Raw genomic sequence first — 14,246 nt, forward strand, 5'->3', positions numbered from 1 at the left:
CACTGTTCTTACCAGGGAACGTGTCTTTTAAAAACCTTTGGAAAAATCCACATCCTGAAAGCATTTGATTACCCTGAATTTAAAATGAGATTTTGCTTAGCGGCAAAGATACAAATTCATCCCACAAGTATGGCTTCTGTGGTAAAAGGCGCATGACTTTTAGAGAGGGTGTATCTAGAAGGCTGATGAACGGGGCAAGACAGGAGTTATCAAGGTCCATTACTGGAGATTGTCCTCCTTCTACCTGAAGAATTCTAAGTGCCTCGCTGAATACCTAGCTGGAGGAGGTTACAAACAGTTTCAAGCACAATTTGTTCCCGTTTTTATTCCCTGCTTGCTGAGTTATGTGCTGTTAAACATTTCCAGAAGACTGTCAAAATGTAAGCATCCTGAGGTTACATAGGCCACACCATTAAATAACATAGAAGCACAAAATTTTAAACATTGTTTTCCAGCAATGGTAAATATTTTAGCTAAGTAAAAACTGAAGCTTGAAATGCAATAAGCATTTAAATGACTCCTTTCGGTGCCAGAATTCTTATTTTCCCCCCGTGCAACCCTGGACTGCTGGGATTAAGGCGACTCTAGGGAGCTCAGCAAATGGTTGTGGGTTATGAGGTGTAGCAGGAGCTTGGCGACAGCGTGCCACCCAGCCTCGAGAAACCCAGCCACGACTGGAACCCAAGAATCTGTGTGTTCACTTTGCGGCCAGCTTCACATTTTTCCCTCTCCTTGCAAAAAAAAAAAAAAAAAAAAAGCTGCTGCAAAAGTCAGTCCTCTCTCCCACCCCCTAAGCAATCACGAGGTAGACCAAAGGCAGGGCTGACAGACTGCAGGTCTGGCGGAGCCCTGACGCCCCCACCCCCCTCGTTGGGCAGGCGAGCACGTGGAGTTACGCGTCTTCTAGCTGCTCGGCTGTGCAAGCAGCCACAGCACTGGCGAAGGATTGTGCTGTCACTTCAGGAAGAAGGAAAACCCAGAACAAATTTGACGTGGTTTTCACCACAGGGTGATTGCAGTGCTATTCACGGATATCACAGTCACGCCACCCACTGAGCAGAACGCGGATGGATATTAGGTCTCCTTCAAAGTGTCTCAAGCCGCTGCCTATCTTTGAGCAGAGTAAGCCACGGATTTTAAAGAAATGCAGTCCTGTGGCTCTGTCCCCTCAGCCTTCCTCAGACCTCTGGTTTCTCAGTTACTAAAGAGAACAGCCTTCAGCTACCGGAAGACACTCCCCACCCAATGCAACAGCTCTTAAAGAAGCAGGAAGAGCAACGTGCCCTTTCTGAGATTTGATCTATAAAATTCCATGCAAGTGAAGAAAAGATGGACACTCAGGGGCTGTTCCTCACATTCAGAAGTGCAGAGCTTCCGTGCTTTGTTACTGCAACACCGCCCACATACCTAAGACCTGATTGGAGTTCTGTGACTTGTCTTTGGGATTAAAATATAAACATTTATCACTTATCACATTCAGTGGGGTTTCAGGGGAGGAAGGCAGAAAGAGGGTTTTGGTTTTGCCAAACCAAAACCATGGAGGGAGCCACGTGTGTATGTGTGCTATTTCTGGGGAGGATAACAAATGTTTTTGTTTGCTTAAAAAAAGAAATCAGACTTGTGGATGACACTGACTCTTAACAGTTTTGGACAGCAACTGAATGTCAAGCTATTGACCTACGATAGCAAGACAGAGACTGAAAAATGGCTGTCTCTTGTGGAGGGGAATGCTCAAACTGAGTACCAAGAGATTAATCACAGCCTCTTCAAGAGCATGACAAGTATACAATGAGCTCTAACTTCTGTTCAGGCTTCCTTCCCCAAATCATTACACCCTTGGCCAAAAACTACCGAATGTCAAATTCACTGGTGTGAGGTTTTGGTATTAGGTAGGGTCAGAGAAAATACAATTGCCATCATTTCATACCAATTTTCATGCCTAATTTCCAGTGAAACTTTGTATTACTTTAATCCTCAGGATAAGAAACTGCAGAAAGGGCTGGGGATAACTAGAACAAAAGTGTCTGTTTACTAAGTTCCATGGTCAAATGCTGTTTCTCTTATTCATGGGGGAAATGGAATACTGGCGTATTGCAAACAAGGGCACAAATTACTCTGAAAAACCAGGAGGGTATATCCATGCCAATATGAATACAAACCCCCTCAAAACAAAACATATAGAGCCTGACCAGGCGGTGGCGCAGAGGAGAGAGTCGGACTGGGATGCAGAGGACCCGGGTTCGAGACCCTGAGGTCGCCAGCTTGAGTGCGGGTTCATCTGGTTTGAGGAAAAGCTCACCAGCTTGAACTCAAGGTCGCTGACTCCAGCAAGGGGTTACTTGGTCTGCTGAAGGCCCGCGGTCAAGGCACATATGAGAAAGCAATCAATGAACAACTAAGCAACGCACAATGAAAAACTAATGATTGATGCTTCTCATCTCTCTCTGTTCCTGTCTGTCCCTCTCTCTGTAAAAATTAAAAAAACAAAACATATAGAGTCCAGTAATGGTCATTATTCCCCATGTGACACACAAATAAGAATTTAATAGCTTTAAAAATAGTTTATTTCCGCCTTCACAAACACACAGCCTTCTGACCATTAAGCAAGGCACCCCAAATTAAATAAAAACTCAGAGTACATTTGTTCTACATGATTTAAGATAAAGTGGATTTTAAAGCAAATGGGTGCCCACTGTGGGGGGTGGGGAGGGACCTGGGGCAGGTACCGGGAGCGAGGGGTGGGGAGGGGCCTGGGGCAGGTACCGGGAGCGAGGGCATGCATTTTTCTAGTGTTTATTGCAATAGACAGTCACCAGCACGTGTGCACCCTATGAGCAGTCATCCAAGATTAGCACACTCAGAAGAGGTGCTGCGTCTCACGGTTTCTCTGTCTACATCACAGAGTGCCGAGAGGACTTCCCTAAAGCACAAAGCCTTCTCACTAGTAGGCTTGGTACCAGAAACAGAGTATGATTATGAAATACCTTCAATGTGGTTTTCATTACAAAAACAAAAAACATGTTTCACATAAAAGCTTCATAATCTAATCCAGAGGCAGAATTACTGCACATTTAAAATGGAAGCCAGGCTAGGCTGGCTACTTCTGATCATGTTTTCTCAGCTCCCAGTGCTCTGTCCTTTTTCTAAAGACACACCCAGTTTCTCACCAGTTTCAATGCGCATGAGACACTTTGCTTTGAACACGTGACAGCCTTGCAGCAGCCTCTCTGGGATTATAATCCTAACCCAAGGAGAACAGCTCTAATTTCTATTCCCATTTGCTCTTTCTCCCAAATCATGTGAGTGTGGTTCAACTCCCCGCAAATGTCAGGTATAACCAAAAGGCCTGTGAGCAGAGGCTCAGAGAGTAAGTATGAATGATTTTACAATGATCTGGTTAAGAAAACACAAAAAGAATGAATGATTTCACCCTTATAAAAAAGCCTGGCCTTGAATTTAAACAGGAGATGGGTGTGAAAGGAATGCAATATTGCTTGAGTCCAAGATGGGGCATTCTTTGCCTGGGTAACAACAGAGCTAGCGCAACATTCCGCAGTCGGGCCTTTTAGGGGCCTCCACTGGGAACTTTTGAGGTAGACGCTGATGGCTTGAAGAGAGGTAGGTATAGTCCAAATTTGTTTTCAATTCCTGCGAACGTTGCAACTGCCAGTTTGTAGCCCCCAACGTGATCAGGATTGGGAGCTGGCAGCGTGATCCGGGATTTAGGAACTGGCTCTGATCCCATGGGTTTACTAAAAAAGAAAACAGAGTGAGAACTAGAGTTTTACTATTATTATTTTTTAACTTGGTAAAAAAACAACATTTAAAAACTGAGAGTCGGCACCATAAAGGAGTTGTGGAACTCAAGTCAGTTGTGTGCTCCCCTTGGAAATTGGTCTGAAGACGTGATTTCACTATTTTCCTACATCTTCTCAATTTCCTCATAGGGCACAAGCTTGCATCCCTTTCTCCATGGTGACTGAGTATTAGAAGCAGCTGAAATTTAGCTGCAGCCCTAACCTGAGGATACTTACACTCCTCCAAAATCAACGTAGAACCATCGCTGTAGCAATTCATATGTCAGCAAAGTTACACCGAACTGGGGTGAGGATCGAAACACACGAGCTTTAAAAAAATAAAAGTGGGAAAATATCAGATATAATTCTATTTTAAAAACTTTCCCTGATAGCAAAGGGTGAGTTAAGGACAAATTATTTCCATACCGCCGGCTCCTTTCCACAGAGCTTTTGGGCCTTCCTCCCGCAGTATCTTCTGAAAGCAGTCCATCACTCCGCTGTAAGTGGTCTGGCCGGCCCTGGCGGCCACCTGCAATCGAGTCTTGATAACATCAGCAGGGGTCACTAAAGATGCTGCCGGCATACCTGCAGGGAAGACAACACCATTGCAGTCTGCTCACATTCTCACTATATAAAAATAACTGTGCTTTGAACTGCTGGCCCCTGGAAAGAAAGTTAAGAATCCAATGAAATCAAAAGCCGATGTCACTGTCCCCTCTGGGGAGGACAGCCCCAGCAGTCCTGTCTGCAGTCATGGAGCCTCCCACACACCTCCTGACACCCTCCCCTTCCCCCAAATCACCGCCACTTGTTATGCTTCTATTCTTAAAGCGTTGTAAGAAATTATTTATCAGTAACACTATTTCAAGTGGTAGAGAAGGAACAGAGAAAGTCTTTGGTTGCTGGGGTTTTTTCCCCCTACTTTCTTTTTGAAATCAGAAACCTGCCGACTCATTAGGTCGGATTTTTCAGAGGTGAAGTTTGTCCCGCGTTTCCTCTGCATGCTTTTCCGCGGCTGGTGCTGTCACGGGAGCTGCCTTCTCGCATACATCCAAGCAGCCCGACCCTCCAAACCCTCACCTCTCCAGTTACACCAGAAAAAGACTTTACTGATCGCTAAACAAACACTGTGTGCGTGCGCACGTCTGTGTGTGTGTGTGGGTGTGTATGTTGGGGGAAGGGTGACCAAAGGAGGAAACTCACACAGATAAGACTTCAAGATTCCTTTTTCATAGACTGACATCTCTCCCAAAAAATACTTGACAGAAAGTTTAAGATTTATACTGGCTGGTCATCAATGAAAAGAGGAACAACAACAACAAAACCCTCCCACAATTACCAATGGGAAATTTTTCTACAGTGATTTTATCCAAAATGGGGCAGCCCATGTTTGGATTTTGTAAAAGCGAGACTGTACTCAGAAGACACTGTCTCTCCTGGTTTTATTACTTTTCCATTATGAACCCCTTCCAAACCAAATTGGTCAAATGCAGATGCATAAATCTCCTTTGCTTTTTTTAAGGCTTAATAATTCTGTAAGAATTTCTGTCCAAACCAACGTGGTCTGGCTCACGGCGGCATCGCATCCGTCTAACAGACAGCTTAAAGTTACAGAGTGCGCATGTGTGTCTGGGGAAACGCGCACAGAACACGTTTGCATTTTTTTTACTAACCTGAACCTCAGCTGCTTCCATCCTGACTGAGCTCCTCAAACCTTCATCGTAAGGAACCAGTTTTATAAAAAAAAAACAACGCATCGCATTTTTGCATGTGAAAAAGCTCCCTTTCTAGCCAGTGCTTCACTGGATAAGTCACCCTGGATTTCCTATTAGCTTGGAGGAATTATTTTAACTCAGAGCCTGAACTTTATCCTCCAGCATCATGGAAGGAAACATGAAAAATGCTTAGAAACCCGCTGTGTTCACATCACCGACTTTGCTTCACTTCCTGGTTGAGAGAGAGTTTAGCAAGGCCATTTGCTTGAGACATCCAGTAAAATCCTCCCTACAATGGTGGGCAGACATGTCAGAGGGTGACTGTGAAAGACACACAACCAATAAAATGTGTAAAAATTATCCTTCGGTTAAGATAGCTTTCATAAATAGTTCCTTGTTATGAAAAAAAGAGAGAGAGAGAGATGTATGAGGGTGGGGGGAGCAGAAGAAAGATACTGATTAGTGGAATAAAAATGCGAAAAGAAATATAAGACAATTAGTAAGCTGCCTGGCAAAACTGATGTTTTGTGTGAGTGTGTTGGGGGCATGCTGCAAGCACGCAGCGGCACACGCCTCTCGTCCTCTCCACCCCAGCTCCCGTCTCTCAGCCTGGCAGACAGCTGCGGGCCGCAGACGGACGGGTCTCTGCGGACGGGACTTCCGGTGGACCTGCAGGACAGCGACAGGCTGCCCCAAAGCAAGGCTGAGGCAGGCTCCCAGCGAACTGGCGGCGCCCCGCCTGGCTTCTCAAAGGCTAGACGGACTGATTACGAGGTCAGGTTTTCTCGACTCCTACAGAGGGCGGTGGGCAAGAGGACTGGACACGGGGGGCTGCTTCTAGGTTCGTCACCAGGGAGGGAACTGGATGCATCCCTGATGCTTCTGTGATAAACGAATTCTGAGACCTCGGGACCACCCATTACCTGTGTGACAGGAACAATGTGGGGCGCTCTCTGGTTGATAAAAATTCTCTTTAAGGGGGCCCAGCAACTAGAGATTGGAAGTTCATTTAGAACAAAAAGGAAGCATGATCAGCAAAAGACAACTTTGGGGTGAGGATGCTTAATTTTAATAATACTCCATTAATATTTATAAAGGATGTACTTATACTCTGTGGTATACAGAGTTAATATCAATTTATTTTGGATCAAGGGTAAGACTTTTAAAAAATTCTCTTTGCATCCTTATCTAAATTATCTACTTGCACCAGCTTGTAAGAAAAGTGTAGATTCTCATTTGGAATGAGAAAATACCATGTTCTTGTCATTCTTTTAAGTTGAGGTTTTACAAGACACCATTATGTTGATAATACATAGAAGTTGATGTCAGTGAATTTTATCTGTTCTAAGTGTAAAATATGACTGTACTTCTGAATGCTATTTGAAAAACCTGACTTCCATTCAGTCTGATACTGATATTGCTGAACGTGCTTATTGTTGGTGTTTGCCTGGTGCAGCTTTCAATCTACTCTTTTTCCAATTTTTCTATGTCACTGTTTTCTCAAACTTCAGATGACCAGATTTCCTCTCACAACTCATCTAAAAGTGCTTGTTTTTACTACGGGCTTTGAGTCCACTCAGCTGGGGCTATTATTGTGGTTAACGGACTTATTTCTGCCATCCTATATTACGGTTCTTATTTTCTCTGCTTTTAATTGTTTCTCTTTTGATCTCCACCCTTTCCTGATGAATATATTCAAATGTCGTGTGCGTTTATTACACAGCTGTAACATTTACAATGTGTACAGGTAGCATTTACCCCTCTCACCAGCGAGGTGAGGGCTTCAGCACACTTCCGTGTTGTTCCTCCTTTCCTTTATCTGCCTCCCCATGACCCTCCCTGTACAAAAACCTATGTTCCCAAGTTAGCAGTTACTCAGACCAACTCTCAGGTTTCAGTTTATTTGCTCTGTTTCATATATCCCACATTTTCTTCTTCCTTAAATTCACTTTCATTTTGACTCGGAGGGTCTGGAATGGATAAACTTTGTGTCCTGGCAAGGGGAAACGACCCTGAGTTTGGCCCTCCTCCTGAATGCACGTCCTGGGACGTGACTGAGGCGCAGGACACGTTCCCCTGCATTCTGCAAGTATCTGGTACTGAAGGGGAGAAGTCAGTCCTCCACAATGGTTCCCGTGCTGTGCTCTCTCCCTCAGTACTTCTCCCTAGGGGACGTCTATGAAACGAATGCTGGACCTCCTGGGTTAATCTTACATGTTTCTTAAACTTTCTCATATTTCTCATTTCTGGATTTTTGCTCCACATTATAGAAAGGTTCTTCTCCCCCCAAGAGTTGATTTTCCAGATGCCTAATTTGGTCTTTGATCATATCCATTCTATCATTCAGACCATCTACGGATTTTTAATTTTGGCAATCCTGTTATTAGTTTTTAAGAAAGCTTCTTTACTGATCAGATCATTCCTTTAAAATCTCTCTGAGGATCTTAATTATAGTTCTTAAAAGTTCTCTTCTGTTCCCGGAATTGCCTGTTTTCTCTGTAATTCTGTTTATTTGCCTTACTGCTCAGTCTTGTCTAAGGACCTTTGTCTGTCTATTGATATTCAAGTTCAAAGGACAGGCTGATTGGTACTGTGGATGGCTTTGACACCCACAGGCCTCTCTCCTGTGTGGGAGGGCCGTCTATGGGCTTTGTGACATGGGTGAGGTCTGTTAACTGGATGGAAGGGGCTAAGTTAGCTGGCAGAGTGGGGACTCTTCCAAATCAGCTGTAATACAGTGTGCTTCACTCTGGAAGCAGAAGGAATTATTTTATACCTCTCTTGGGAAGAGTGGCCATTCATTTTTTTTCCTTTTTTCCCCCCTGCATCTGTGGTAAACATCTGGAATGATCTTAAGCACTGCCTGCCCTGCTCCCTTTCAGTCCCTTATAACTGCCCCCTCCTAGCAAGTGATCCTTTTCTTGAGAAAAGAGCGTTGCGCTTTTAGCCTGGATGCAAATGTTGCCTGAAACTCCCTATAAAAATGAGGAGAGAGAGAGAGGACCAAGGTGACCACCAGGCAGTAGACAAAGTTCTCTAGCTCTTGTTCCTGACCTGTCCTGAGACCTCTGCCCCATGCTCCCGACATGCTCTTGTCTACTCAGAGGCCAGTTCTCTGGTTCTGCTCTGACATGAATAGAATTAGTTTTTCTGGCCAGTGTTTTATGCTGTGGCATCTTTCAGTCCAGTTTCGGAGTCAATACGGTTCTGTTTCCTGCCTTCTGGAGGCTGCTGCTAACATTTCCTAGTGCCAAAAAAGGAGTTTTACAAGTGAATTTTCTGACATTTTAAGGTATTTGGGAGGAAGAGAGATGAGTGAATATGCTCAGTCCATTACCTTGATCTAACCTCTCCATTACATTTTTAAAAAAGGATCTAACAGCCCTGGCCGGTTGGCTCAGCGGTAGAGCGTCGGCCTAGCGTGCGGAGGACCCGGGTTCGATTCCGGCCAGGGCACACAGGAGAAACGCCCATTTGCTTCTCCACCCCTCCGCCGCGCTTTCCCTCTCTGTCTCTCTCTTCCCCTCCCGCAGCCAAGGCTCCGTTGGAGCAAAGATGGCCCGGGCGCTGGGGATGGCTCTGTGGCCTCTGCCCCAGGTGCTAGAGTGGCTCTGGTCGCAACATGGCGACGCCCAGGATGGGCAGAGCATCGCCCCCTGGTGGGCAGAGCGTCGCCCCTGGTGGGCGTGCCGGGTGGATCCCGGTCGGGCGCATGCGGGAGTCTGTCTGGCTGTCTCTCCCTGTTTCCAGCTTCAGAAAAAAAAAAAAAAAAAAGGATCTAACAATTGCTTTTAAATCAGTATTATTATTTTTTATTTTTAAATTTATTTCATAAGGGTGACATGGGTTAATAAAACTATATAGATTTCAGGTGTACACCCAACTCCACAAGCCTCCTTGGGTTTTGTTTCTATATTGTTTTGTTCACAAGATTCCACACAAGTGAAATCATATTGTCTTTCTCTGACTGGTTTATTTCACTTAGCATATTACTCTCTAGGTCGGTCCATCTATGCTGTCACCAAAAGTAAGAGTTCTTTTTATGGCTTAGTATTCTATTATGCAGCAGAACCAGTTTTTTTATCCACTCATCTACTGATGGACACTTGGGCAGCTTCCAAATCTTGGGCTATTGTAAATAACGTTGCAATAAACACAGCAGTGCATATATTCTTTTGAATTAGTGTTTCTCATTTCTTCAGATATATTCGCAGGATTGGCATCATTGGGTCATAAGGCAGTTCCATTTTAAATTTTTTGAAGTAACTCCATACTCCTTTCCACACTGGCTGCACCAATCTGCATTCCCATCAACAGTGGAAGGTTTCCTTTTTCTCCATATTCTTGCCAACAGCTGTTTGTTGACTTACTGATGACAGACATTCTGACAGGTGTGAGGTGATATCTTATTGTGGTTTTAATTTTTATTTCTCTGATGATTAGTGACATTGAACATCTTTTCATATGTCTATTGGCCAAATATGTATGCCCACTTTGGAGAAGTGTCTATTCAAGTCTTTGGCCCATTTTAAATTAGATTGTTTGGTTTTTGGTGTTGAGTTTGATAAGTTCTTTATAAAATTGGTTATTAACTGCTTATCAAATGTATCATTAGCAAATATATTCTCCATTTAGTGGGCTATCATTTCATTTTGATGATGGTTTCCTGTGCTGTCCAAAACTTTTCCGTTTGATGCAGTCCCATTTGTTTATTTTCATTTTGTTTCCCTTGCTCAAGGCAATACATTAGAAAAAAATATTGCTATGAGAAATGTCCCAGATTTCACTGCTTGTGTTATATTCTAGGATTTTTATGTTTTCACAACTTACATTGTTTTATCCATTAAGAGTTTATTTTTGGTATGGTGTAAGAAGGTGTTCTAGTTCGTTGTTTATATGTATCTGTCCAATATTCCCAACACCACTTCTTGAATAAACTATCTTTACTTCACTATGTGTTTTTGCTTCCTTTGTCAAAAATTAATTGAACTTAAAGGCAAGTTTATATTTCTGGGCTCTGTTTTTATTCCAGTACTGTGCTGTTTTGACTATGGCCTTGTAGTATATAGTCATATATCAGGTAGCATAGCATGATTTCTCCAACTTTGTTCTTCTTTCTCAAGATTGCTGTGGCTATTTAGGGTCTTTTGTGGTTCCATGTAAGTTTTTGGAATATTTGTTCAAAATCTATGAAATATGCCACTGGTATCTTGATAGGAATTGCATCAAATCTAAAGATTGCTTTGAGTAGTATGGACCTTTAAAGGATGTTAATTCCTCCTATCCATGAGCATGCTTCCATTTATTTGTATCTTCTTCAGTTTCTTTCTTCATGAAGTCTTCTAATTTTCCAAGTAGAGGTCTTTTACATCTTTGATTAAAATTTATTCCTAGGTATCTTATTTTTTTGATGCAATTATAAACATGATATTTAGCCTCCATGTCTTTATGTGTTTTCGTTTTTTTCTTGCGATTGATTTCTAGTTTCATACCATTGTGGTCAGAGAAGATGCTTGATATGATTTCAATCTTCTTAAATTTATTAAAACTTGTTTTGTGCCCTACCATGTAGTCTATCCTAGAAAATGTTCCATGTGCACTTGACAAGAATGTATATTCTGCTGCTTTGGTGTGAAATGATCTGAAGATATCAATTAAATCCACCTGTTCCAGTTTGTCATTTAAGGCCGCCACATCCTTGTTGATTTTCTGTATGGAAGATCTATCCATGGATGTCAATGGAGTATTAAAATCCCCTACTATCACTATATTACTGTTGATCTCTCTCTTTATGTCCATGAAGATTTGCTTTATATATTTAGGTGCTCCTATGTTGGGTGCATAAATGTCCACAAGGGTCATACTTTGATGAATTGCTCCTTTTATCATTAAGTAGTGTCCTTCTTTGTCTCTTCCCTTTGTTTTGAAGTCTATCTTGTTGGATGTAAGTATTGCTACCCCAACCTTGTTTTTCTTTCTATTTGCATGAAATATCTTATTCCACCCCTGTATATTTACTCTGTATCTTTTGTTCTGAGGTGCATCTCATGTAGACAGCATATATATGGGTCTTGTTTTCTTATCTATTCAGCTACCCTATGTGTTTTTATTGGAGCAATTAAGCCATTGATATTTAAAGTGACTATGGATAGGTACATACATTTTGCCATTTTATTCTTTTAACTATGTTCCTCTGCCCCCCCCACTTCATCTTTTGAAAAAGACCCTCTAACATTTCTTGTAGTACTGGTTTGGTGGTAACAAACTCCTTTAGCTTTTTCTTGTCAGGGAAGCTCATTATTTCTCCTTTAATTTTAAACAATGTCCTTGCTGGGTAAAGTAATCTTGGCTGTAGGTCCTTATTTTCATTGCTTTGAATAATTTGATGCCAACCTTCTGGTCTAAAATGTTTCTGTTGATAAATCAGCCAACAGCCTATGGGAGCTCCCTTGTAGCTAACTGGTTTTCTTTTGCTATTTTTTTTCTTTATTTTTAATCTTTGCCATTTTTTTTTTATTTTTATTTTTTACAGAGGCAGAGATAGACAGGGACAGACAGACAGGAACGGAGAGAGATGAGAAGCATCAATCATCAGTTTCTCGTTGCGTGTTGCGACTTCTTAGTTGTTCATTGATTGCTTTCTCACATGTGCCTTGACCGCGGGCCTTCAGCAGACCGAGTAACCCCCTGCTGGAGCCAGCCACCTTGGGTCTAAGCTGGTGAGCTCTTTGCTCAAGCCAGATGAGCCCGCGCTCAAGCTGGCGACCTCGGGGTCTCGAACCTGGGTCCTTCCGCATCCCAGTCCAACGCTCTATCCACTGCGCCACCACCTGGTCAGGCTAATCTTTGCCATTTTAATTATGGTGTGTCTTGGTGTGGGCCTCTTTGGGCTCATCTTGTTTGAAACTCTCTGTGCTTCCTAGACTTCAGTGTCTTCTACCTTCACCAGGTTAGGGGAGTTTCCTGCCATTATTTCTTCAAGTAGGTTCTTGATCCCTTGCTTTCTCTCTTCCCTTTCTCTACCCCTATGATGCTAGTATGCCTCACACTGTCCTCAAAATCCCTTCAACTACCCTCATTTTTTAAAATTCATTTTTCTTTTTGCTGCACTGATTGGGTGTTTCTACCTTGTCTTCCAAATTGCTGATTTGATCCTCTGTTTCATCCAACCTACTGCTTGTTCCTTCTAGTGTATTCTTCATTTCAGATGCTGTATTTTCCATTTCTGACTGGTTCTTTTATGGTTTCCATGTCCTTTTTCATACTGTTGAGCATCCTTATAACTACTACTTTGAACTCTATATTTGATAAATTGCTTGCCTCCCTGTCTTTGGGTTGGATTTATGTAGTAGATGTCCTGTGGGGTCCACTGCTGCAGTCTCTGTGATCACCTGAGCTGGATGCTCCAGGAATGTCCCTTGTGTGGGTTATGTGGGTCCTCTTGTTTGTAATTGAATCTTGATTGCTACTGGCCTGTTCATGTGTGGGACTGACCCTCAGGCTGGATATGCTACTTGTGCAGCTTACTGGATCCTGCTCTGATGTTGTCTAAATCTGGCCACTGGTTCTGTTGGTTCTGGACCCCTATGGAGGGACTCTGGTGCAGGCCAATGTGAGACGCCGCCTGTGCCTGGCCCTGGGTAACCTGTTTGGAGCCACATGTGATCCACAGTTCGTGGCTGCCTCTGCTGGGCCTGGTGTGTGCGGGAAGGACCAAGCTGCACACCAAGGTTGGCTTTTGCCAGCATGGGGTCTGGGGGCAGGTTAGCTAAAGTCTCAAGGGGCCCTGAGATCCACCTCCACCTGCCTCTGCCTGCCGGCTGCCTGCTAGGCTCAGTCACTGAAAAAGCCCCTGGCAGCACTCAAGTTGTAAGAGGTACTTTCTCAGTGAGTCATCAGTAGGGATAGGGGGTATAAGACTCTCTTCAGCTAATCTTCAGTTGGTTATTCAGGATGCTGCACTTTTAAATTCTCTTAAGCTTTATGTCCACATAATTAAGAAATCTGTGCCAATAGTACTTTTTTCCTAACTTAATTCTTATACTGCATTTATAAAATCATGATCATAACTCTTCCATGTATGTGTATGGAACAGTGGTAAATGATACTCAAGATAAAATTGTCAACTACAGTTTGACTTGTTCCTATATCTCAACATTCTGAAAATTAAGATCATCTGATATGACAGATCACTCCATAAAATTTGAGATGCATTAAATATAATTTATATGATATTATTTATAAACCATATTGAAATGTCCTTCATTAATCAAAAAGTAACATGTTAATTAGAATAAGACTTTGGTTTCTTAATTTCAGGCTCCGTGTTTCAGCCCTTGCCTTCTGACATACTGAGATACTCTGGCTAATGATTCAAATATTGGTTAGTCTTACTGTCCTGCGAATTAATAAAGTAGATGTTTTCAGTATTTAAAGATATTTTTAATTTATAACTAGATATATAAATTTTTTTTAAATCATTATTTTCTAGGTTTTGTGCCAGCCACAACAACCTGTTTAAAAGCCGTGTAGTTCTAAAGCAATCTAACTTCAAATTGAAACAAATTTTTGGATAAAGTAAGATAGTACTACTAAATTTCTATCAAAACATAGAACACATAATCGTATTCATTTAATCCTAGACCCATCTTATTTATAATAGGATTGTTCTAGAAATATTATGTATTTTATATAATTGATCAATTAAAAATTTTATTGATTGCTTTTTAGAGAC

The 14,246-nt window shown here is 42.4% G+C and overlaps 1 protein-coding gene across 1 annotated transcript in view; it reads right to left on the reverse strand.

Moving 5' to 3' along the window:
* Positions 1-2,572: 2,572 nt before the first annotated feature.
* The window catches only part of SLC25A13 (solute carrier family 25 member 13), a 192,660-nt gene continuing 180,986 nt past the window's right edge, over positions 2,573-14,246 (reverse strand). Inside the window, exons 16-18 of the mRNA XM_066238405.1 lie at positions 4,224-4,382; positions 4,035-4,125; positions 2,573-3,752 (exon numbers count right to left, since the gene is read on the reverse strand). Coding sequence (XP_066094502.1) covers positions 3,566-3,752; positions 4,035-4,125; positions 4,224-4,382 — 437 coding nt within the window. The 3' untranslated portion in view covers positions 2,573-3,565. The remainder of the gene's footprint in view (positions 3,753-4,034; positions 4,126-4,223; positions 4,383-14,246) is intronic.

This window comes from Saccopteryx bilineata, chromosome 7 (assembly GCF_036850765.1).
Source record: "Saccopteryx bilineata isolate mSacBil1 chromosome 7, mSacBil1_pri_phased_curated, whole genome shotgun sequence".
Classification (NCBI taxonomy): domain Eukaryota; kingdom Metazoa; phylum Chordata; class Mammalia; order Chiroptera; family Emballonuridae; genus Saccopteryx; species Saccopteryx bilineata.